This window comes from Physcomitrium patens, chromosome 11, assembly GCF_059467195.1.
Source record: "Physcomitrium patens ecotype Gransden chromosome 11, ASM5946719v1, whole genome shotgun sequence".
NCBI classification, from domain to species: Eukaryota; Viridiplantae; Streptophyta; class Bryopsida; order Funariales; family Funariaceae; genus Physcomitrium; species Physcomitrium patens.
Genome location: NC_143420.1, coordinates 6756632 through 6784258, shown reverse-complemented (window position 1 = coordinate 6784258; position 27627 = coordinate 6756632). Strand labels below are relative to the sequence as shown.

The window sequence follows — 27627 nt, the reverse complement described above, 5'->3', positions numbered from 1 at the left end:
GGATGCATAATTGTTAGTTCACAAGTTTAAAGATTTTTTTTATTTGATTTATCAAGATGGTCAATACATTTAATTAATAATAAGACAAAGTACCTTTAATATTCCAATTTACTTAAAGACTTTCATTATAAAGAAAATTTTAGATATTTTTCCAAAGTTCTTAAAAAAAAATAAGATTTTTTTTAAAACATTACCAAAAGCTAAATAGAATACATTTCAAAAGTTAATCAAACATGATAGATTCTAGAAAAAGTACATTTTTTTTTTCCCATTAAAGGTCAAAAGAATAAAATAAACCAAACTCTGTTCAAAATTTAGAACATGACATAGATTTTCAAATTTTTTATATTAGGAGGACAACCAACTTTAATTGCAACTTGCCATTCTTACATTTCTAAAAACATATTTAATTTTTCATTTTTTTTAACTAATCGCTCTAACCTATCTTTGTCCATAACTGATCAGAGAGTTTGTTATTGATTTTCTTTGTAATACACGTATTTCTATTTGAATCGAAAAGAAAACATGAAAAATCAAATAATAAATTAAGAAAAAAGAAGAAAGAAAAGGTAACTTCTTTTGTCATAGCATACACTTGAAAAAATTGGTGCAAGTGTTCAATGGCTATATACATCAATTGTGTCATTCAATCCAAGCAGAATCCGTCATTTTTGCAAAAAAAGAGTAGGCATCCACCATTTCATCTATCTGCACATCAAGGAAGATGTCTTCAGCATGATAATAACTTGAATAAAAAGTTAACCATCCAATCTATGATAATTTAAATTAATTTTCATTGCACTCAGTAGGTTGATCTGGAGAACCCTATCCACTGAAATATTTTTGTATAGTGAAAATAAAATGATGCAAGTCGAGGTATCAAGACATAGAAACCATTTCTGAGACTTACAATTTTCATGGTTGGGCGACCAGATCCATGACCAGCCCCTGTTTCAATCCTTCTTATTATTGGATTTGTCCGCTGGCTGTTGTCCAAACTAGTGCAAAGTTCATACTGCAATGTCTGTCCGCCCACAACAATGAATAGCTGATGAGGAGAAGAGAGATTTTTCGGATAAATCCTTGAGAGTATTCAATATAGAATCAAAGAAGAAATCAGAAAGTTTTTAAGAGTGCATACAGCGAGAAGCTTCAATGAATGTGAGGGAACAACTCGGTCATCGTGATCTGCTGTAAATAGGGTGGTAGCGGGATACTGAATAGACTTGGTACCATTTTCCCATGGTCTTTTTACATTATGCAATGGGCTATAACTACACAAAAGAAGACACATGATCAACATGAAGTAGAACCAAAACCGTAGACTCAGCTCGATTACTTCATGTTCTCACTAAGTCCACACAAAATATGCACTTGACTTGAAGATTAAGTTTGCTTAGAAATTGTTTTTTTCGTCACTGCAATGAGACTGGTACTTAAAATACGATATGAAATGCTTGTAATATGCAAAAGGATGCTTACTTGATCAGCCAGTCGAATTCCTCTGCAATATCAGCACAACCATAATCTGAAATCCACGCATGACCTGACCAAGGAATATAAACTTTTGCATTATTGAAAGCTCTCACGCATTCAGAAACAGAAACCTTCAAAAACAGAAATATACTAAGATCAATGAGAAATAGAAATCTAATGCAATATTTGTGAAAAAAAGGCAACCACTACAATGGCTTTACCAATAGTAAATTTCTGAAATCGGAGCATATCCATTACACCCACATGGGCCAAAGCACACCCAAACAAATCCGGTCTCGGCAAAGATGATGGAGGAGAGCAGATAAGACTGAAAATCATTAATAAAGTGCGAGAAATCGAATGGATGAGTAACTGGATCAGCATGCTACCGAGTAAGATTAAGCTAGAAATATCAAATAATAAATCTTCTTTATAGAGGCCCTAAAACAGAGATGTTAACAGTAAGCACCTGATTGATGCAGACAGCCACCAGCAAACCTCCATTACTCTTACCTTCAATGCACAACTTTTTATTTTGCTTATATCCTTCTTTTATTAAGTGTTCGTCACATGCAATGAAATCATCGAAACAGTTTTGTTTATTTGCTAGAGCACCAGCCTTGTGCCACTTCTCTCCATATTCTCCTCCACCCCTGGTATTTGCAGTTGCAACTACTGCTCCATAATGCTGGACTAACACCAGCCGAGACACACTGAAAAATGGCATCAGACTGACGTTGAAGCCTCCATACCCATAGAGTACAGCTGGATGATCTCCGTTTCGGACCAGACCTTTTTTCGCAACCACAAACATAGGCACTCTAGTCTCATCCTTGCTTGTCGCAAATTCCTGCATATTTTGAATTATGTAAGAAACCGCAATCCAGAATTTCTGGTCTTTAGCTGAGAGAGTTTTATTTTTAAAAGTACTCCAATAAGGAGAATTTGAAGGATAAGAATCCAAATGTCGAAGTTGAGAGGTTGGGCAATAATAGTATAGGTCATTTTTGAATTGGAAAATAGTAGGAAAAAACAGCAAGCATACGAAAAGTTAGAGAGAGAGAGAGAGAAGAATATCAGAATAGAAGCATAAATCTGTACCTGGCGAATCTCAAACAATGATCTATCCCAATTGGCAATTTTAGTCTCCTTCAGCACTGATAAATCAGGAGTTCCAGAAGTGAAATCGCATCGGTAGATAATTCCAGGGGTGAGAAAGCTTGTGAAACTGTAGAAGAAATCAGCATCTTCTGGTCTACTTGAAATTTCGGATATTGAGCCAATTTCAAGAGGTAATTTCTGAAGCAAATGACCGCTTTGAAGGTCATGCATCTGAAGCTGATGTTTTACATCATTCATATAGCATAAGACTAACTGCTGTCTATTAACCAGGTCAGCTGATGTAAGGACATCACTTTCCGATTCTGGAACCACATCCTTCCAAGAAGATGGATCATCAAGACTAACCCTTGTCAATTTATTCTTGGGTGCATCCTTGTTGGTCAAGAAGGTGAAAAGTGATCCTTCATTTGCAACCAGCCCATACTGAGCATCGAACTTATCAATCAGTTTTGTCTCAGCCCTTCCAGTCCTCGAGGCAAAGTGGAAAGATTGTAGTAGTAGAGTCTGTTGCCTGGGTCACAACTCTCTTCAATGGATAACACCAAGTACTGGAACCATACAACCAGATGTAAAATTCTTTTTCAAGAAGAAAATGTATTTGCCACGGTTACCTCTTTGTAACCTGAGTATCTCTTTTATTACAAAAGGGTGGATAGTGACAATAATAGAAGGATAATAGTAAATTCAAAATACATTTTCCACTGGTATGTAGATTCTAGTCAACAGCAAGAGAAAGGTGTATGTATATTTATTTCTCAAGCACAAGTTAATACGAAATTACCTGGCCATCGTAAGTAAGCTCTGCACGAGAAAACCATTCAGCATGTTCAGAATCTCTCCAACACAGTATATCTTGACTTTGGTCAGTTCCCAGAAAGTGATAATGTAATTCTTGGAAGAGGTTTGAATCTGTCTCAGTGCCTTCGTCTTCAATCTCGTTCATACTGTCATTTAACATGTCATCTTAGTCGGGTAAAGGAACATCATAAGATCTGAAGGGCTGGGAAAAATTTCTAACAAAGTGTCATAAACTCAAGCTCCCTATAGCACAACTTCAGCAATGGAGACACAAGAACAGACGTAGGTTTTGGATAACGGTTGTAGACGAAGTCCTTGTTGTGATGCGTCCACGCCAAGGATGAGAACTTCACCTGCACAGCCACAGGGAGTATTGGGTCAATCGCATCAGTGGCACCTATGACATCTGAAAAACTTTGGCACGGCTGTGGTTGGGGGGGGGGGGGGGGGGGGTAACAATCCCGGATTCTGGAAATGGGTTGTAAATAGCGAATGAATTTAATATTTATTCGGGAATCCCTGAGCTGTGTTCACAACTTCAGCAAAGGTTCATTTGCTAGAATGTGATGCGGGAGTAGTTTGTTGCTTGATGCGTTTACCTATCCACGCTGATACGTCTGCTGGCGGTCATAGAACTGTGATCGCGCTTGAAATTAATCCTATGGTCGCTTTGAATGCGGTCAGCATTCCCAGCCTTACACTTACTCTGCAGCTCCTCCATTTGATGTTTTCATTGAACCAGAAACTAATATTTACTTCGAGTATCGGTCTCTACCAATCTCCTCTTTCTCTTGGATTTCATACCGTTTTCTGTCTGTTTTGCTTGTGCATTTTTCTATGTTTTGTTTCCTAGTCGCAAACATTTCGAATTTCGAAGTTCAAAGTTCGAATTTCGAATTTCATGTCATCAACAACTAATACGAGGCCCCCATGTCGACTGAACTGCAATCCAACGCATATGTTTTCAACTGGTTTTAGCCGCTGAGGATTACGGTTTTGCTTTACGGTTGTGTGATCGGCGCCACTCTGGGTGGAGTTGATCTGTTGCGTTGATTTATAAGGATTGTGCACAACAATTGATGCAGCTGCTGCTCTGAACTGGGTGATGAAAGATGGGGTGGGACGATTGGAGAAACTTCTTTTCACAGCAAATTTTGGCCGAACCTTCGATTCAGACCTGAAAGTTAGACCCCTGACTTCTGTCTACTCTCTAACTTCCTTCAATTAACTGCAAACATTTGCGTTAATATTTGTTTCGATAAGCCACGATGAAGATGTTTTATAAAGATAAAAAAAAAAAATTCAATGGAATCAAAATTAAATATTCTATTGTAGAAATAATGCATTAACAGATGTGGTTTGAATTGCCTATCTTAAAGTTGGTTTTCTTTAGAGATGTGTCTCATTTTTATAAAAAAATTGTGCATTTTTTCATATTGGATAAAGCATTATATATACATATACATGTACCTATTTTTTTTGTTTGTTTTGTTTGTTTTGTTTGATATAGAACTAAAGTTATTAAAAATGATCTCAAAAAGAAATGAAACCAATTATTTTTGTTTGAAATAGCACTAAAGTTGTTAAAAATGATCTCAAAAAGAAATGAAACCATTTTTTTTTTTTTTTTTTTTTTTTTGGATACAATGGTTAAAATTAAGATATTTTTTGACATATTTAGACTTAAAATTTTAAAATAAAAATAAAATTCTATTTATATATATATATATTATGATATTATTATATATTTTTTTATTTTTATTAATTTAATAAAAAAAATAGTTATGTATTTTATTTTTTTACATATTTACAGTTATCTTTAAAATAAATTTTGTGTTTTCATTGCAAAACTAATGTCATATAATTCTTTTTCAAGTTACCACCATTTTTTTACACTTTGTATTGTGTCACCAATCTTGTGGATCTTGCTTGTACATACTATTTACACTTAATCAACATAAGGAATTTATCATCCTCTTATTTTATTTTTTTTAACTTTATTTTTATATTTTTATATTTGGAATTGTATCTTCAAAATTCCTCTTTTTTTAATGATTTGTCCCAAATTCAATGTAATTGGGTAAAGATAGTTCAACTTTGAGGAAAAAACATAAGAAGACATCACAAAATTGGTATAATTTACGTACTGCAATAGTGAATTTTACCCATAAAATTGAGATAGCAAGTGAGATCTCACAATAATAATTGGATGTAGATTAATTTCTTTGTATACATATGAATACAATGTTGTCCACAAAGTTTCTTTCATCCACATTCCAGAGTCAAGACCAAGAGTATCAGCAACATCCTTGTTTGAAAAAACATAGATACATTTAGCAAGATATAACCATTTCTTACATAAATAGGTTACATTCTTTGCAATACCATAGTAATTGAGATTCTTTGGATTCTTTGGACTTTAAAACGGCCTTAGATCTTCTCCCAAGTATTTGTATTTTCCTTTAAGCCCCTGCTGTTTTTCAATTGAGTTGTAGAAATTGTGAGAGGTTTTTCAGCTTTGTGATCAAATTATAAAACTTGTTTTGTTGGATTTGTCAATTGTTGAGTTGTAAAGACATCTTTTTTTCTTACTCAATTGTTCAATTTTTCTAGGTATAGGCTCTTTATTCTATAGCAAAGAAATTTTAAAAATTTATTTTATGTATTAGAGAGTTAGATTAGGTTGGTAACTAGATTTGTTGGAAGTTGGATTTTCAAGCTAGGATTTTTCAAGCTTTGAATTGATATGTTTTTGTAACCTTTGAGTAATTGTTTTGACGTATATGAAAGTAGAAGAGTACAAGATTGCGGTAGAGGTTTTTATGTGATGGGCTTGATTATAAAAATGAATTAAATGGTAGAAAAAAAAGAAGATACTCCTGTTGAAGCAATCCCCGAGGATGTGAATCAACGTAAGTTTGTTTCCTTGTAGAATCATATCTATATGGTTTAGCTTTCAATATGATTGTTTTTTATGCATAAAAAAAAGTTTTTTTTAAAAGAATCTATATATTAAATTTGAAAGATGAATTGTTGGTTGTCATAGAAAATCTCAATTGTGTAAGTTTTGTTGTTATGTGTCTCAATCTTTGTTGAGCAATTGGCTACCATCAATTCGCTTCGTGGAAGGATTTTTAAATAATTTTTGAAGGTCTCTTGTATAATCATGCTACAAGTGCTTGTAATTGTTCCTAAGAGGCAATCTAGACAGTTAGACAAGTTTGTCTTTTAGTAGGAAAAGAGAAAAAAGTTGTATGTGGTTGATTGGACTTGCAAGAAAATTGAGTTTTTTTTTGAAGAAGTATCTTGTTTGACACTCGAGCCATCTTAAGTGATTAAGACTCTATAACTCTAAGCAACTATGAATTGTGCCAATTGAGATTAATGTTTGTCAATGGCTTATATGAAACGGATTGTCTTAGGATGATTGTCTTAGGATTGATTATATAAGGCCTTGCTACTTCTTCTTCTTTTTCTTCTATTTATGCTACCAAAATTATTTTGTAGGCTATCCTTCCTTCTATTCCTAATTTGAAGGTAAGTTGTTTGCAATCTATGTTGGTAAATATTTTGTTCGATCTTACACTTGCTATGCTTTTGTTTTGCATCCTATAAGTTTTTTTTTTTTGTAGCATTTTTGTGGGTAGCTTATTTCATAGATTCACTTGTGATATATAGTTTCAATTACTATAGACATATGATTACCTTCTAGGTTTAGGGTTCATGATTTAGAGGAGTTAGTTTTGCTAATCAATTGTGTTGGTGACATTGTTACCTTTGCATAGGCTTGCACAAAGTTGTGTCATTTTTCATGTAATTACAATGAAATTAAGTTTGAAATTCTTCACATTTGCAGGCTTTAGGAGTGGAATTTAACAACAAAGACAAATACATCTACTCTACTAAATTTCTTTGTATCAAAAATCATGTAGTTGACACTCTACGTCAAAAGACATGCAGTTGGTAATCAATGTCGATCAGTGAGAGGAATAATTAGGATATTTTTTTATTTTTATATTTGGTATTTCAGGTATTTTTATTAATAATATAAAAAAATATTTTAGGCTCCTAACCTTCTACTTACAATTTCAAATTTGAACTCTAAGCCTTGCACTATTGATAGATGTTGCTATAATTATTTCTTTGAAACCTCTGTCTGAATCTACATTGCAAGCAATGTTCTAATTGAGTGGAAATAACAATGTGAAGGCAGCTGCAAAAAAGAGACATGTAAATATCATATCTTTTGAATTCACTGGAAATTATGCAATCAGGTAAACTCCATTAAAATTACAATCTGATTACCTTAAAGTAGTGTAGAATTCACCCACTAAACTTCAACTTTTTTCTTCTATGTTAAGCAATGAATCTATTCTTGCATTAAGTGATAGGTTTAAGTTCTCCTAACTAAAACCTTAGAAACATCTTCTACATGGTATGGTACACAATTGTTCACAAGTACTTGCACTATGCACATCATATTATGTTTCTCAATACTGTTTTTGAACACAAATCCCTCTTATGATCAGAAGCATTTAAAACATCATTAATATTGTGGCACAGAATATCATTTAACCACTAGTATGACACTGGGATTTATACTTGGAGCTATTTTTATTCCCTAGGCAAAAATGAGTTTCAGTTGATGTGGAATTATCTTAAGACCTTAAAAGAGCAATCTCTTAGTCGTAATTCTACGACAATAATGAAAAACAGAATGTGAATTTGGTTCTAAATTTCAAGGTCGGCTGAAATTATTCTAACTATCTATAACACAGAAGTGTTGGCTTCCAAGGTAGGGAGGTATCAAGGACATGAACTAAAAGATGATGCATAAACTAGTAAAATTCGTATAAAAGAAAGAGTAAAAAAATAGAAATAAAGAAGTACGCATATTAAAAAGAAACTGAAATAGCTTATTCTCAGAAGACAAGAAAACTTGAGACTCTTGAAATTAGACTAGAAGCAAGAAAAGAGTTGATAAAAGTGAAGAAAACTTCACTCTTATTTCTATATATACTATCTAAGTACAGGCTATGTGGCAATGTTCTATAGGACCTCTAATATGTATTGACTTTATAGGATACATATCTTGACTTACAAGGCAAGTTTTTTTGTGTATAGGCCATATAAATAGCTTGGTCTTCAAGCTAATAATATGTGTGGCACATGGCCAACTTGTTGACTACTTTTTTAATCCAAAAAATCAATTATAGGCACTTATAAAGTCAAAGCAATGTCTAAGAAGCTTCTAAGAAGCTTCTATAAAAGATATTATAGAATTAACTTACTTTTACGTACTTCTACTTACTTCTTCCTATTTATATAGGTAATTACTAGCTTACATGTGTATGTCCATGATAAGAGGCTTCAGTTGCTCAGCTTATATGGACAATATCCTCCGCAATCTTTTCTAGTGAAGAGATTCCAAAATGATTAGTTTTTTGTGACTACTCACGTAAAGGTTTGAAGTTCAATGAGCACAAACTTTTGGGCTCATGACAACTTCATAATACTTGCTAAATAAATAATTAGTTAGAATTTATAAGTTATATTTTTTAAATATATTTTGATTCTATTTAGAAATTAAAGTTATAGCTTATTGTTTATATTCTATACTATGTCAACAAATGTAAAAATAGTATTAGATATATTCCATATCAAAATAAAAGAAGAATATTCTATGTGGTAAAGAAAAAATTCATATAGATAAAAGTTAGTATGGAATGTATATATGAAGCTGGAATAGCTCAGTTGATTAGAGCCAAAGCAATCCAAGCCAAAAACATCAAAATTGCCAAGAACAAATGGGATACTTAGAAACACCTATATCAAACTCAACTCACACAACTCCTTGAAGCCAAAGTACTCCTACAATTAAATTGGAACAATCTAACAGCTCATGAAAAACTCAACTTATCTCAAAACCAAATCCAACAAATACAATACAAGAAGCTAGAAAAATAATTCACCTCAACATCTACCAAGTACACTAGAGTAGACAATAGATGTATCATTAATTTCTTCCACTACTACATTACTAGACATAAGAATGTCTGTATTAAAGAATTTAATGTAGGTGGTTGTATACTATGACAATAGCAAGGCATGGTCTCCTATGCCCAAGAATACTACCAAAATTTCTTCACTCAAGACAAGGAGATAGAAACGAATACCTTAGCCAAGTTGCTATGCATATCCAGTATGCTTAAACTGATCACTGGCACCTAAGACATTATATCAGACAAAAAATATCTTAATTGAGAAAATTAAGGCCGCAGTGAAAGTTCTTCTTTAGCAAAAAAATTCCAAGATTGACATGATTCCAGTTGAATTCTTCCAAAGATGCTAAAAAGATATTGAATCCAACATGGTTGAATTTATGAAAGAAATCTTCTTCTAAAGATACCTTTTCAGAAAAATAAAAATAAGTAACATACATAATATTTAGAGATGTCTCATTGATCACCAATAATCGACCAATCTCTATTCTCAATATAATATTCAAAATAATTACTAAATTCTTAGCCAATAGATTAAACCCAAACTTAACTTGATGGATCCAAAAATCTCAAAAAAGGTTCATAAAGGGCAAATGCATGTGTAGCAACGTTTTTCTTACAGCTAAAGCCATAACTTGGACAAAAAAAAAAACAACCAAGATCTAGTATTAATGCTATTGGACTTTGAAAAAGCTTACAATAGAATTAGTTGGACCTTCTTCCAAGAAACCATAAAATAAGTAGATTTTTTATATAATTAAATCAAATAAATAATGGTACTTTATATTGAAGCCAAATTACTCATAACTATCAATGGAGAACAAGGCACATCCTTTTGATTAGAAAGATGAATATGCCAAGGCTTCTTCTTAGCACCATACTTATTCTTCTTTCAAGTAGATGCTGTAGGATACATATTGGATGACTCCAAATACATGGTAGAAGGACTTACTTTATCCAAATCAACACATCATACTACTTCAATATTTGTTGATGACACCTTATTATTTCTAAAGAGTGACTATAAAAACTTACAAAATATAATGAAGGTATTAGATCTATACTACATGACTTTTGGGGCAAAAATCAACCTGCATAAAATAACAACTACATGGGCTTCTTTAAGACCATGCAAGACAAAGTAGAGAGTTCAATAGAGTAGGTCGGATTCCTTGAGGTGCTATCTTGGATTCTCAATTAGATTCTATATACCTCTAACAGAGAATAGAACAAAAATTCTATGCCAAATCACAACACAATTAATTAAATAGGATTCAATACAACTATCACTAACAAAAAGGATTGTAATCATCAACCAATTTATCTTGGCATCAATTTGATACATTATTGTATGTGTAAGTATAGAAACTAAAAACTTCAAATAAATCAAAGCATTCATGTAATATTACCTTTGGTCTGACATAATTGTATGTACTATATGAACTAAGGTCTAGTCGAGTATCACTATACAATCTATCATCCACAGAGGCTTCAAAGTTTTTAATCTTGAACTCCAAATACAAGCACTATTAGCTAAAATAATTGCAAGGGACATAGTATTGAAAGAAGTGCTCTGAAAAGTGCTTCTTTGATATAGAGTAATAAAAGTGCAATATTGCAAAGATGGACTTTGATATTCCAACCTCCACTAGATCGTGAGGACAAAGATATTGGTCTACAACCAAGGTTCTCTTTTCTAGATCACAACAAGACAAGGATGACAAGAAATCCAAATTGACATAAAACAATTCACTCTATATCAGAGGGATAAAATATTACAACAACTACTATTGATTAATTCTTTTCTTAAAGTACCAAACGGCATTATATAAAGACATAATATGGCTTAATAATACAATATGTGAGTAAGACAAGGATTACAAACTTGTAACGACCTTTGGTACCCAATTACACTAGGTTGACACAATACAATAATTCTTTCCATTATTAGTACAAAAAGAATAAAAAATCAATGTTCTCAACTACTTGATAATATATTTGATATCCTAAAGAGGCTCAAACTTAAACACACATTGAATAGTAGATACTATACACTATCAATATAATCATGGAAATATTCCACATCCTTAACATAATAGATGGTGTTTTATAAGGTGACAAGTATATTGTCACAATTTTTGAAGAAATAAATCTTGTGCCTATAGGATCCATCCACCTTGATGACAAGAAAGTCAAATGGGTCACCATAATAATGTGATAAGGCTTGATGGCAGTTCTTGGAGTATTCAATTCCTTAACTTGTCCTTTTAGACATACTATTAAATTGCTCAGTGGAGCCATTCTAATTCAATATCTTTCTATAGATTTTGCTAACTAACAATAGAAATATCAAAGCAACTTAATACATACTAATTTATTTAATTATATAATAAAATAAGGATATAGAGAATAAAGCCAAGCCAAGACTGTTCCTCCAAAAGGTGAAGCTATTTTTAATAATCACTACTTCAGACTCAAATCTAAAAAATAAGCTTATATAATTCTTTGGCACCCATGGCTCCTTTGAAAACTATTAGCCTTATAATGGCTAATATTAGTAGGAGGTATACTACTAGGAATATGACAATAAGTCATGAAGAGAGATGGCCAATGCTCTCTCTTCAACACCAATACTTTAAAATCAATATTTTATGCCTTTTAGGAGTGCCCTCACAATAACACAATATGGCATAGATACAACGTGTTCCAACAACCTGCACATCTTTCACTACTTACAAAGTAGAACAATACCTTATATAATGTTGTATACTAATACAACTATATGGTAAAAAATAAAAATATGTATGTTATTAAATACAACCTATTAAGAAGATGTAATAGAAAAAATAAGAATAAATGATAGGAAGATAATAAAAAATTTAGTCTTAATACTATTTTTAGAAAAGAAGCTTCTATTTACTTTGTAGATGCATAAAGACTTCAAATCAAAGTAAATGAGATGAGTAATTGATATAGAAATGTTATGAAGGAAGATATCAATATGTTCAAGCAAAAATTAATCCAAATTACCAAATATTGATACCTAGAGAGGACCACTTGTCAACCTGAGTTGAAATTAGATCCCAAGGCACAAAACTACATAGCTATGGCAACTCCAAAGTTCTTTGATAGATTAAAGAGTAGGATTTGAAAGTGAAATAGGAAAGAAATTTGTGAGCACTAGTTTTATATCAATTGAATTAATATTAAATTTTTGGGAGATTTTCAAAGTTAATAATATTCTTGGTTGGATTAGATTTTAGAAATTAAAATCATGTTTAAAAAATTAAAGATTTCTTGAATTTTTTGGTGTGTGTATGGATGAATTATAGGCAATGTTTTGGTGTTCTAGTTGTAAGTATGTATAAAGATTTTAAATTCAATCAAATAGTTAGAATTAAAGTGTATAAAGGATTTTGTAGATTGAGGTCTCAAAAATTCGAATTTGAGGGTCAATGAGTATTTTTAAGATTTTTAGTAATTTATTAATTAGATTGAAGTAATTTTTTTTTATAGACACTAGATTTGATTTTTTATAGTTTAAATTTATTTTGGAGGCAATTCAATAGTTCAAGAAGAAGATATTGGTACTAAAAGTTTAACATTTAGATTGAAATAGGATACCGGCTAATACCTGAGTGGAATTTAGGATTTCTTCATACTTATTTTGTAACTACTTTGAGGTTTCTTTGGATATATTAAAGCTTAATTAGCACTGTTAAGTTTTACTTGGAGTTTTTTAGGATTCTATTAGAAATAAAATCTTGTTGTTGCAATATTCCTTCTACCTTCTACAACCAAGTGCTTGGTGTATTTTCAAGCAAGGCTTCAAGTAATACAACAATAGATGAGTCAACCTTGATCCTCACCTCACAACAACTCTTACTCCCTCAATCAAGGTCTCTTTGGATATATCATGGCTCATACTGTGATCCTTCATATTTTGGTATATTTAGGTAAACAATTGTCCATTTGACAAAGATCACACCTCCTACTATACTGATTTTGTACTCTCTAGAGCTTAAAAGGCAACCATACACATTAAAATTGAAGCATGGCAAGATCTACAATGTTACAATTATACTAGAAAGGTAAAAACAATAAAAAAAATCATATTTATACAACTTTGGATAAAAGATAATATATTTTAATCTAGAATCTCAACAAATCCACCTACAATCTTCTCCTTTTGTCTTCCAATCTTTACTTTCTAAAGACCTTGTACATTACTTCAATGAACCAATATCACAATAGTCCACAACAATTTCCAAATAGATATCACCAACCTCCTTTGACAATACCTCAATAAAGCCAACCCCAACAACTTCAACCAATACAACTATAATTAATGATATGGAACTAAACTTGGAAATATAAAACATATTCGACAAGATAGAATATGAACAAAGAATCCAAACCATACATCAGCTGAATATTCACTAATGCTTATTTGAAGCTCTCTTCTCTTTACATCACCAACTTCTCTGTTACACACAATAATACCAAAATAAGTTGGCCTTAGACCTACAACTACACATCTACACTTCCATGGCATCTACAAACATTACAAACAAAGACTTATTTTATCTTATCAATAGTTGATACAATAATATGCAAAGATGGAGAGAGAGATTATAAATTTTTGATAGTCATAGTACAAACATGAGCCAAAGCAAAACTACAATTGGACAAAGAAGTCACATATTAAGTCCTTATTTAGAATAGAATAGTCATTAAATCCTAGTTCCATAGACCACACCTTTGGAAAAAAAAAACAGCCAAAATAGAGCAAAAAAGAACACTTACATTATAATTGCAAAGACTATGTTTTTATATGGACATAAGGCCATTTTACAAATGCTTGAGTGCATTATTTTTTTACTACGTTACTTAAATTTCGGCAGAATATTTTGCTCAATTGGTTAGACCTTGTGGTTGTTAACTACAAGGTCAGAGATTTAATCCTTCCTTCTAACAGATATTGTAGATCCAAATTTTTGCCTTTGACAAGGTGTAGTAAAATCTTACACTTAATCCATTGAATAAGGTCTTTATTTTTTTTTGGAGTTTTCTTAAAATACTTTTTATTAGTCATAGTAATTTATTAGAGCTTGATTGAGTCATTATATTTATAATATACTCTGATTTGAAAGTATTTTTTTTCATATAGTTCTACTTCTTTTAAAATAATATATATATAAACAATGTTCCATCTATTCAATTGTTGTTTTGATATACAAGCATTATGTCTTGATTTGTAAGAAGAAATTATGAAATATTTTGATAAATCATAATATACATGAATAAATCAATTGTCTTCTTTAATGTATACTTGTCACTGACATATTCATGTAAGCTAGTAATTACATATATAAAAAATTAGAAGTAAGTAAAATTAGATAAAAGTAAGTTAATTCTATAGTATTTGATATGGAAGCTTTTTAGAAGCTTCATAGATGCTACTTTGACTTTATAGGTATCTTTAATTGAATTTTTGGATTAGAAATGTGGTCAAAAAGTTGGCCATGTGCCACACATGTTGTTAGCTTGAAGACCAAGCTAACTATGAGGCCCATACTTAGAAAAACTTGTTTTATAAGTCAAGGCATATGTCTTACAAAGTCAACACATATTAGAGGTCCTATAGAATGTCGCCACATAGCTCCTAGTTAGATAGTATATATAGAGACAAGAGTGAAGCCTTCTTCATTCTTGTCAACTCTTTTCTTGCTTCTAGTCTAGTTTTAAGGATCTCTACTTTTTTTGTCTTTTGGCAATAGCCATTTTAATTTCTTTCTTAATATATATATCAAATTATTTCTATTTTAACATCTTTCTTTGAGAGAAGTCTCACTTATTTATTTGTCTTTATCATGTTCTTATCTTTGATAGATTGACAGGAATATACTTACAATATCACAGCTTTGTCTAATCTTGATTAAGAATGGATTATCCTTTTTTCTTGATAAGACATAAGTATATTAGAAGTTGTGGATTACCCTCTTCTAAACTAATATTGTCTTTAGTATTTTTTTTATTCTCAAGTCCTCTCTTCTATTTGTCTTGAGTGATATTAGACATCTTCTCTTTTTTAAGTGTTATAATGGCAGAACTTGTTAAAATGAAGAGTGCAATGGCACAAATGCAAGAGCAATTGAGGGAGTTAATGCTTGCAATGTATCAACTCAATTTACTACTACAAGGAGCAACAAGATTGATAGAAAATGAAGATATAAAAATGATTAGAGTTGCTTCAACATCTGCACCAAATCATGTCCATCCTCTTATAGTAGAATGCCCTTCCAATGTTAGAAAACCAAGAATTATCCTTCCCGAGAAGCTTAATGGCACCAAATCAAAGTTAAGAGGATTTATCTATCAAGTAAAACTTGTGATTGAACTTCAATCCCAAAGCTATCCAATTCTAAGATCACAAGTTAGATTCATTGGTACGCTTCTTTCAGGTTCAACATTATGATGGTTTTCATCTTTTTTTGAACGACGAGATCCAATATTAGATAATCTAGAAGCTTTTTTGGCAGAGTTTTGATCCATGTATGGAGAACATGATGCAATTCATATTGCAACCAATAAGATCCGTATTTTACGACAAGGCAATCGATCAGTAATATTGTATGCTTCACAATTTTGATAACTTGTAATTGATATCAAGTGGGATGATGTTGCACTTATTAGCCAATTTTTCTACGGATTAGAATATGACCTAAAAAAATTAATGCTGAACTTACCTGATCCTCAAACATTGAGTCAAGCAATTAACTTTTTTGTGAAGTGTGACAATTACTTATTTGAATTTTGATCTGAAAACCGTACAAGTGGACTTCAACGTAACTATAATTCAATAGCATTTCTAACATCTCTTCAATAGGTACATTCAGAAGTAGGAGATATGCTAATTGATGCAGTACATTTCAAACCTCTTACTGAGTAAGAAAAGATTCGTCGTCGTCAAGAAGGATTATGCTTATATTGAAGAGAACCTAAGTACACTACTCAACATTGCCCAAAGAAGCGACACAACCTTAAAATGAGGAGTACGGCAATCAAAGGAGATAGCATGTCAGAAAACAAATTTATCCAACTATAATAAGGATCGTGTAGCTAGAACCTTGTATAATGCCTAATGAAGGTCCTATCCTCTCCTCAGAACCCTCTCCATGTTTTATGATAAATGTTATTCTAGGACCTAAATATCTCAAAGCCTCTGTCTTGCTCAATTCAAGAGCCTCAATATATTTTTTAGATAAAAAAATTATTAAAAGATATAGCATATTTTTAATAAAAAAAACTAAAGTTGTTCATATAGAAGTCATAGATGGTCGTCCATTATCTTGAGAAGATGTTACTCATAAAATCCTTCCTATAGAAATAACAACTAATGGTCATAGTAGCTTTGTAATATTTAATATTATTAGATCCCATTCTAATCTAATCATTTTAGGTTTATCATGGCTAAAAAAATATAACCCTAAAATAGATTAAACTTCTTGTAGTCTTGACTTTTCTAAAAGTATAACTAAGAATGAGGTTAATTAAGTAGAAAGTCATAAGTCTAGTATAATTAAACCTATACTTATAGGTGCAAGTGCTTTCTTGCATGCTACAAAAGAAGGATCACCTTAGGTCATTTATGCCACACATGTTTCTACCGGTGGAAAGACTTTAAGTAGCATTTCAAGCCAATATCAAGATTTTTAAGATGTATTTGAGAAAAATAATATAGATATTCTTCCAGAACATCGTCCATATGACTATTCAATTGACCTTCAATAGGGAGTACAACCATCACTTGGACCAATCTACAATTTATCTCAAAATCAGTTGACTGAACTCAAGGAGTATATTAAAGAAAATTTGGCCAAGAACTTCATATGCCATTCTATATCTCCAGCAAGAGCTCCAATTTTATTTGTAAAGAAAAAAGATGAATCATTGCGGATGTCTGTTGATTATCGAGGACTCAATAAAATCTCTATCAAAAATAGGTACTTGTTACCTTTGATATCCAGACTTCTTGATTAGTTGAATCAAGCTAAGATCTATACAAAAATAGATCTATGCGGAGCATACAATTTGGTACGCATCAAAGAAAGAGATGAATGGAATACTATATTTTGAATAAGGTATGGACATTTTGAATACAATATCATACCTTATGGACTTAAAAATACACCAGCAGTATTGTAACATCTAATGAATGATGTCTTTTGGAAGTTTTTAGATGACTTTGTTATTTGTTACCTAGAGGACATCTTAATCTATTCTAAGAACCCAGAAGAACATGAACTTTATGTTCGCCAAGTATTACAAAAACTAAAAAATGTAAGATTCTATGCTAAGATAGAAAAGTATATATTTTACACTACTCAAGTCGAATTCTTAGGATACATCATTACAAATGATGGACTTATGATGGATCCTAAGAAAGTTCAAACTATTATGGATTGGAAGATCCGAAAAACAATAAGAAATGTCCAATGATTTTTGGAATTTACCAACTACTATTGGATCTTCATTAAAGACTTCTCTTAAGTTGCAGCTCCACTTACACGTTTGACTTGCAAAAAAAAACTTCAATAGAATCAAGAAGCTGAAGTAGCATTTGAAGCTTTGAAGACAGCCTTTATTTCTACACCAATCTTATATCGCGTCGATTTTTCTAAACCATTTTTTATGGAAATAGATGCATCAGACTTTTCTTTGGATATCGTATTGTTAGAAAATGATGATAAACTTCATCTAATAGCTTTTCATTCCAAAAAATTTTCAACTGCCAAGATCAACTACGAGATCCACGATAAAGAACTTCTTGCAATCATGGATTCATTTCAAGAATGGCGCCATTATCTAGAAGGTGCTTCTAACCTAGTCACAGTGTATACGGATCACAAGAATCTTAAATATTTTATATTAGCACGTATTTTGAATCGTCGCCAAGCTCATCGGAGTATAACTTTGTCAAGATTTGAATTCAAGATCACTTATTGACTAAAAAAACAACAAGGTTTGTAAGATGCACTCTCTAAACGATCTTATCTTGCACCAGAGGAAGGAGATGCTGCTTTTGATTAATAATGAATAATTTTCTTCAAGCCAAAGCATCTTCATCTTCGAGCAATAAAATCAACACTAACTATTGATTCAACTTTTTTTAAGCAAGTTCAGTTAAGTATGTCTTTTGATCCTCTTATTTGTGATATTAAAGAAAATCCTTCAAAGTCTTATGATACTTTCAAGTTTGAATTTAAGAAGAATCTACTATATTTTGAAGGACGCCTATATGTTCCAAAAGGTGAAGCTCGATTACGTATTCTTCAAGCTCATCATGACTTTCTTCAAGCAGGATATTTTCTATACAATAAAACTTTAGAACTAACATCCACAGACTTTTGGTGGCCACAAATATGGAAAGCAATCAAAGATTTTGTACAATCTTGTAATATTTGCTCCAGATCAAAAACTCCTTGTCATCGATCTTACGGACTTTTTCAGCCATTATCCATTCCAAAATAACCATGGACTTCTATTTCTATGGATTTCATCACGGATCTTCCAATCTCAAGTTCTTATGATTCTATATTCGTGATAGTGGATTATTTTACCAAGTTGGCACATTTTGTACCATATACAAAATCTATCACAAGTGAAGAAACAGCTAAGCTCTTTCTTGACAATAGCTATCGCTATCATGGATTATCCAAGGATATTTTAACAGATAGGGGAACTCAATTTGTATTAAGATTTTGGTGGATTTTTTTCAAGATTCTAAAAGTAGATATAAAACTATCTTTGGTATTCCATCCTCAAATTGATGGACAAAGACAGCGTGTTAATGAAGTTTTGGAGCAGTATTTAAGATATACCATTAACTACTAATAAGATGATTGGACAACTCTTTTGACATTGGCAAAGTTTGCTTACAATAACATGGTACATTCTTCTACAAAATAAACACCTTTATTTACTAATTATAGTTATCATCCATGACTTGATACTTTTAATTTTATAAAAGTTGATAATCCAGCTCCGAAAGATTTGGCTATTCATTTATCAAAGCTACATGCAACAATGAAGGTGTAGTTAAAAGAAGCTCAAGAACAACAAAAGGTCAATGCGGATGTCTTTCAAAAGGAACAACCACCATTCCACTTAGGTGATAAGATATAGTTACTTCATTACAATATCAAGACCACTCGTCCTTGTGACAAGTTGGACTATCAAAATCTTGGACCATTTTCTATTTTTGTACAAATGAATCTAGTTGCATATCAGTTACATCTACCATAGTCAATGAAAATCCATCTACTATTCCACGTGTCTCTTCTTGAACCATATAAGACAATGGACATACCAAGAAGAAGACAAGCTCCACCTCCTCCTATAGAAGTAGACAATAATGAAGAGTTTGAAGTGGAAGAAGTCTTAGATTCAAGGCGACGCCAAAATAAATTGGAGTATCTTGTCCATTGGCTTAGATATCATATTAGTGAATGTACATGGGAGCTAGCATAAAATCTTACAAATGCAGCAAAGGCGGTGGAGGCTTTTCATCGACGACATCCATCAAAATCACAATGAAAATCTTTTCTATTAAAGAAATAAGATCTAGGCAAGATAACATTCTACTTTCAATCTTTGTTTGTAGCTTCTTTGTAGTTGTGACACTCAAGAGATGGAGAACCAACAACCAATGGATTAGACTCAAGAGCCTTTGTTTGCTAACCTGCCAGATGAGACATTATAATTGTCACAACCTTCAAGACAACACAATCGAGATGAAGATCTTCAAGAACTACATGTTTTTCCTCGAATAGATGGTGAGATACAAGGCGTTTGGTATCACGACCTTGGAAGGAACTCTTGATTTTTGGTGATTTTATTAGAGGTAGGAACAACTCGTGACAGTGTTCCAAATATTTTATTTGAAGGAAGTTATGAAGACCTCAACAATAATCAAATAATTGGGTGGTCTTCCAGCCTTGGTATGGGACACTATCGATGGTTGAGAGGCTCAATCAATCATCTTCAAAAAAAACAAAGATCAGAGTATGTGGCAAATACAATTTGTTGCATCATAGATTTTCTCAACATATGATGACCACTCTTTCTGGAACTCGTTACTAGAAAGGGGGGTTATTTCATAGACATACTCATGTAAGTCAATAATTACATATATAAATAGGTAGAAGTAAGTAAAAATAGATAAAACTAAGTTAATTCTATAGTATTTACTATAGAAGCTTCTTAGAAGCTTAATAGATGCTACTTTGACTTTATAGGTGTCTTCAATTGACTTTTTGGATTAAAAACGTAGTCAACAAGTTGGCCATGTGCCACACATGTTGTTTGCTTGAAGATCAAGCTAACTATGTGGCCCACATGTAGAAAAACTTGTCTTGTAAGTCAAGGCATATGTCTTACAAAATCAACACATATTGGAGGTCCTATAGAACGTCGCCACGTACCCTCTAGTTAGATAGTATATATAGAGACAAGAGTGAAGCTTTCTTGTCAACTCTTTTCTTACTTCTAGTCTAGTTTCAAGGATTTCTAGTTTTCTTGTCTTTTAGCAATAGCCATTCCAGTTTCTTTCTTAATATACATATCAAGTTATTTCTATTTTGTCATCTTTCTTTGAAAGAAGTCTCACTTATTTATTTGTCTTTATCATGTTCTTCTCCTTGAGAATACCTCTGTTAGTCAAATAAATTATTGTTGATTGTATAAGTGTATTATTTGAAATAATTTCAAAAGATACATTGATTAGAAAATGTTAACAGATTAATAAATCATGTACATTATAATTTTTGGATTTTTTTGTTATCTTGAAGGAATAAAATTATAAAATTTTATTGTTGGTACAATGAAAAGATATTACTTCTAACTACTTTTTCAAATTTCTATTACAATATTTCATAAACTGCAAGGTAATTTAGCAATTACTAGAATCTTACTATTGGTGACTTCTTAATATTTATAAAATTTAATATCTATCGAATTATACAAAAGATTCTTACTTGTATACATATAAGATTTATGTTGAGGAATTTATCTACATAAAAGTGATGATAAATTGATAATAATATTAAAATGTGATAATTACAAGAAATAAAATTGTATAATCTAAAGATCTTAAACTTATGATAAATTATGCAAATACCTTTTAACAAACCAATTAATACTTGTTAAAAACTAATTAATGCTAAAATAATAAATAAAAATGATTAAAATCAAATATTCATTAAATACAAAATCTATTTATACATGGCATATAAAGGTTTAATAACAAATTCTTCATAGCATTTATAAAAAAATTATTATAAATATAAAAATGGCATGATAGCAAAGCTAAAATTTCAAACATAATGCAAGCAATAACATAAAGATTTTAAAATTGATATGTGATAGTATATATATATATATATTAATTAAAAAAACTTAAGTCACTATTTAAGAACTTTAAAATTATAAGGAAATTTGTACATTTAGCTAAGACCTTAAAATGAGTCTTTTTCTTTAAAATGCATGAATGTTTAAACTCAATAAACAATCTTAATTAAAGGTAAATAAGACAAGTCTCAATGAAAGTATTGAATGAGTTTATTTTAATCAATTTAAAATAAATAAATAAACAACATAATTATTATTCATTTTTATCACCAATAACCTCAATCAAAACTAAGATAACTTTTCCATAAACTTGATGAAGATAAGGAAACTAATACTTCACATTAACAAGTACTTGTATTCTAAAAAACTGAAGAAATGAACAAAAATCCAAAATGCAGTTAAACTTTCCAAAAGTGAAAAAAACTATTCATACAAAACAAACAAACATACAAATAAATAAATAAAAACCGGTAATGTTAAAAAAAACAATCAAGTAGCAAAAAACAAGAGAGAACAAACCAAGCATAAATACTACTTGTCCAAATGCAACACAGAGAATAATTCAGGACTTCTGAATCCAAACTTTCGTAACAAACCAAACAGACATGACACCCAAAATATAGAACCTGCAATGAAATGTCCATTTTCTTAGTGGAAATTGTAAATCAATTTTCACACAAGGCAACCTTCATGCATCACATCGGAGGCCTTGGAATGCACCGACTCCCGACATGTCCAAAAAGGCCAGAGTCCACAGCCAGAGTCACTCAATTCTTGACACTGAGCTGTTCCATGACGAAGAATTCGATGCAAACTGAGAATCCATCGACGTAAACTGATGCTCAAATCATGAGGATGCACCCATCTCAATCCAACCGAGCTACACACACAGATTCAGCACACAAGCGTGAACGATTTAGAACACGAGCAAGCTGTGCAAAGCTGTGGTTTTTCCAGTGTGCATTTTTGTGCTACCGACATGGTTGTTGTGCGAGGAGCCATCGCTCGGATCCACGCCACAAGTTCACGATGAGAGTGAGCGAGTGAGCCAGTGAGTGAGTGAGATCCCCGCCCTCATATGCCTTCAACTCGTTTTGTCCAGCTTCTTCCCAATGCGTATAAACTGGCGGCAGAAATGCATCACCCCTTTGCGCTTGGAGTTGGTGCAGTCGGATCTGGTGCTTGCACTGCGGGTCCAGTCACCGACACCGTGCTGGCGGCAGGAATAGTCTTGCACAATGGGTGGTGAGGCTCGCCCACAGGAAACACAATCCAGGATTGCTTGCCTCACCCCATACTTCTCACTGCATGCTCTTGCTATGGCCGTTGTAGTACCCCCATGGAGCCTGTGCTCTCGCATAGATGCTGCTTTCTTAATTACGGGGTGGATGTGGTGGTGATCACCGTCGTTGAATCCTGTTTCGCCGCCGGAGCTTGTCAGTAAGTCTGATGACTTCAGGCGGTTGTATCTCATGGATTGGGAACCAGTCAGTGGATGTCGTCGTCTGCCCGTGGGAGAATCTGATGGTGTTGTTGTGGTGGTGGATGGTGGTTGTTGTTAATGTCGCTGCGGCTCTCCAGTTGAACTCGCTGGGATCCTCCCATGGGTTGTGTTTTCGTGATTGCAAGGGGCGTATGACGGATGTTAGCCATCCCTGCGTCTCTCGCAGGAAGGAGTCTCGTTGAACTGACGGAGGGGTGACGTGCAGATGGTTGTTACCGTTGTCTGGAAAAGCGTGGACTGTCGGACGAGATGTTGGAGATGCGTGACCCGTGAGCGCGTTTAGCCACTCTTGACTGGGAGCGTTTCGCAGCGAAGGTTTTCTCTCGATGGACGCTGAATGTGAAGGTGCAGTGGTTGAACCTGTCCGCGGCTTCTCCTCCTGCGACAGTCTACTCGATGGAGATGGGGAGAGAGGATCACGGAAGGAGTCCATACCCTGTTCAGCCTCGTCCCACTGATCGTTTGTGCTCACTGAGCCCCACCGCGCACACAAGGACGCCGTTTCCGCTGACCCCCATCGCCCACTTCCTGCAGATTTTTTTTAATTTTAAACTTCAGCATTGGTAGGACCAACCATGTCAATTGCTCGGATAAGAAAATTTTATTCTCCCTAGATTGCAACTACTAGCTTCCCCCAACCTTAGCAGTCTATCTGGTGAATGAGACACTGGAACGTTCAAGCATCTTGGGGTAAGAAGTTATCCAGTGCCCGTGAAACTAAAGAAATCCCTTGAGAAAACCCAGGAAAATGGCGCAGTTTTCTATTGTCTTGGAGGCCTACCAATCAAAACTATGACCTTTCCCCTGCTTGATACTGCGAAACTTGTGATAATGGCTAGCAGTCAAGACATCCGAGGGCTGTACCCAACAGGACCACGAAATTTGGTGATGAGGAGTGAAGCGAGAAGGAAAATCATCTCACCTTTAGGACCCTGGGAATCACACTCGTCGTCCTGTGCATCGTTGGGCCACCTCTCACTCGAAGATCGTGACCGGATATCGTCATTAGCAGCCCCAACTTCACACTGCTCGCTAAATCTCCTCGACCCGTCATCTTGAGGCGCGGCCAGCATTTTGAAAGCTTCGGTCAAATAGTTGGGGAAAGGCGGGCCAGCTGCGGATGAGCTCGCAGGCTGCGTGGGCCGCACATTGGGCGAGGAGTCTCGTTGAGGCAAGGCAGATCTCTCTGATATCCTCCACGGAGACTGCGCAATGTCATAGTCGACAGAGTAATCCTCCGGACTCCCATTGTACAACACATTGTCACATTCCGCACAATCCTGCCGAAGCCTCGCATACCTCTTCATGTTTTTCAAATCCTAGTCTTCACGCCCTCTTTATGAGAGCTTCTTCGAATCCTCACCCCGAGGTTCATGGGTCAACCTCATGTGCCATTCCAATATTTCAGTGCTACAAAACCGCAAGTCAGAGCCATACCGCTAAGGAAATCACCTCTGAAGGATTTATATCGATGAGCAAGACCAAAACCACCAAACTCTGATCATATCAAACCCGAGGCTCCGGTTACAACGTGGCCACTGAAAACGGGTTTGAAGTGGATCCTCTCATCGCCGGGATTGAGAATCTCGCTCAATCGGCATTCCACTAGCAGACTGTGTGCGTAATCGACCCGAACCCAAGGTCAAATGCGAAGCGGAGACATTTCCATGCCGCAGACGATGCACTAACTCCGCAGGCTTTCACAACGCACTCGCTACAGAAATTGGGCATCAACAAGGCTGTTTGGCAACTACCAACCCCTTGGCTCTGAACACAGACAGCACTGAAAGCAGTCGTGGAGAGACACATTGATGACAGCCCCGTGTCTAAGGTCGTTCCAAACCGATTACAACCCAAGCACGCGCCAGCACGCATGAAGAAAACCCACAACAGAACGCAGGACGAAGAAGAGTGCGTGATCCAACTCAAGTGCATCACCCCCACACGAGGCTAAAGATCGTCCCGGTTCATGCTCCTCATCAATCGACAACAACAGCAGCTTTCAAGCGGCGCATTCAAGATAGCGGAGGCAAGCAAAAACCCAATTTTAAACCAGATCAGGGATCCTCCAGGATTCAATTCCTACTCTCGGGCTCTTCTAGCTAGAATCCTTACCATAGTGAACTCCCCCACACAGACAACTCCAAATCCGGGTTAACTAACCCCTCTCCCCATTGTGGCAATCTGATCAGGGACTCCACCAGCGCTCAATACAAACAGACTCCAGCTCTAGACACAGCGTCCGAGCCATGCCAAGAGCATTATGACCCGGCGGGTGTTCCCCTTCCATCCCTCCTTCGCTCCGAAAATCTAGATCGATCTGCAACTTGTTCACCTGGATTCCGTAACAACCCAGCTCTGGCTCGGGATCTTCATTCTACAACTGAACCACCTCGGTGACCCACATCGACAACTACAAGTGTAGCTGAAGCTAGAATCCACTTATTCCAACTTATCGACCACTGTGCCAATTCCTGCCTGAGCTTGGCCACCCACACACACAAACACACACAAACAGAAATATCTGCACAAAACACACGCATGCACACACTCACCCACACATCAGGGAGCGAGCGACCGAGTGAGGCCACCCACACACACAGACACATGCACACACCCACCCACAAATCAGCGAGCGTGCGACCGAGTGAGAAAGCATGCAATCAAGCTGGAATTCTGGCGATGGTGATAACGATGGTGAATGAGACACGCTCACTGTTTGTCGGTTCGTTTGTTTGTTTTTTCTCTCTTTGTTGTCTTTTTGTTGTTTTACATAGTATAAAATGCTATAGTGGGCTTTTTGAAGCTGATCATGTGCTTCTATCCACAGTCTCATGCCAAACATGGCAAAGCTGGAGGGTGCAGTTACATTGGCTGCGTCTTAAACGGGGAGCATTAGGGTGTGTGTCTTTTTGCAGTTCTTTGATGAATCTTTTGTGGAATTTCCCCACTTTGTGCCTCCACATTCTCCATCTCAATCCTCAATTTTTGTTTAATGTTAAACACTTTCTTACACTTGTCCATGCAATTTGGAGCAGAAAACTAACACCAAGTTCCTCTTTATTTATGTATAGGGGCTTCCTCGCTTTCTTTCAGCTATTGTTCTTTCTTTTGAACAAAGTAAGCAAATGCACTATGAGTAGATGTGTTTGGCCGATGTTGTGTTGGTTTGATTTAATGAGTTTTGAAGTGGGAGGTTGTTAATGGGTTTTGGTGTGTTTATTTGGAAGTTGCTTCAATGAGTTGGATAATCTGTAGGCATCTTTATGTGCCCAATATGTATGTGTATATATATACACATGTGTGTGTAATTATTTTTGCATAAGTGTGAGTTATTTGGTTTGATCTCTTCCTACATGTTTTGAAAGTTAGTTGCAATGTAAGCTTTAATATTGAAAAGTATCTTGTTATGGTATTATTTTTGTGGATTTGACTTTGCGTTATTATTTGACAGTAAAATATATTTCAACGTGTCATTTTTGCTAAAGTTGTATACTATTACCATTAGAAAATTATTATCATTTTATAAAAAAATATTTTAAATGTATGTATGTATGTATGTATGTATGTATGTATATTCACACATATATACATACTTGTAACACCGTTGTTATAGACATGAATTCATGGTTTAAACAAAATTAATAAAATTTGCTATAATTTTGATTTTAAGAAAAGCTATTTTGTGCTAAATATACCGATATTATTTCTTGTTATATTCTACATTAATTCTATCTTCTCACTATTAATTCTAATATTTCTACTGTAATAAGAAATGGGGTATATTGTGTATTTTTGGACAGCAAAGTATAAATTCATTTTATTCTTTGATGGACAAACTTTCTTTTGCCTACACTAAAGCAAACAACTTACCAGCTTGAAATTAATAAGTTTGTCCTACAAATCCACTCATTCAATATCTTCATGACTTTGGGTGCATTACGATGCAATTCCTGTTGTGTACCTCTCCTCAAGAAATGTACACATAGTAAAGAAAGCAAGTGGTGGCTTAGAAAGCAAGTGGTGGCTTAGACTGATGTACAATACTTGAATGACTTATATAAAAATCAACATGTATTTTGTGTTTGCATAGGTCTAACATCTTAAATTTAATGATACACTTTGTTTCTGTGAGAAGATAAATCATTAGATTGTTGTTTAGGAACTTTAATTCAAACTATTATTACTAAACGAACCAATAACTATTTAGTACAATATTTAAATAAATAAATTCAAAAAATATCATATGGAGTAAATAATAATTCTTTGTGTTTTAGATGAAATTTGCTTGTATACATGCATAGGTATATAAAA

At 33.9% G+C, this 27627-nt stretch overlaps 2 protein-coding genes across 2 annotated transcripts; both read right to left on the bottom strand.

Moving 5' to 3' along the window:
- Positions 1-330: 330 nt before the first annotated feature.
- LOC112289076 (uncharacterized) lies at positions 331-23169 on the bottom strand. Its single transcript, XM_090253989.1, is given in 13 exon segments — positions 331-708; positions 911-1024; positions 1142-1274; positions 1483-1546; positions 1698-1771; positions 1944-2326; positions 2578-3050; positions 3053-3146; positions 3380-3542; positions 3652-3749; positions 4258-4338; positions 22509-22689; positions 22934-23169. Coding segments are annotated over 13 exon segments (2160 nt in total). The 3' UTR covers positions 331-642.
- LOC112288236 (uncharacterized) lies at positions 22437-25944 on the bottom strand. The gene is made up of 2 exons (XM_024532230.3): positions 24236-25944; positions 22437-23841 (listed from the first exon to the last, which is right to left on the bottom strand). Exons 1-2 carry the CDS (start codon positions 24618-24620, stop codon positions 23210-23212), a joined length of 1017 nt encoding a protein of 338 aa, XP_024387998.1. The 5' UTR covers positions 24621-25944; the 3' UTR covers positions 22437-23209.
- Positions 25945-27627: the final 1683 nt, after the last annotated feature.

Excerpts from the sequence above, each read along its gene's own strand:
- LOC112288236 (XM_024532230.3), bottom strand. The coding sequence starts at position 24,620 with ATGAAGAGGTATGCGAGGCTTCGGCAGGATTGTGCGGAATGTGACAAT. Across the intron at positions 23,842-24,235 it reads TGATTCCCAGGGTCCTAAAG|GAAGTGGGCGATGGGGGTCA; the intron begins GTGAGATGATTT and ends AAAAATCTGCAG.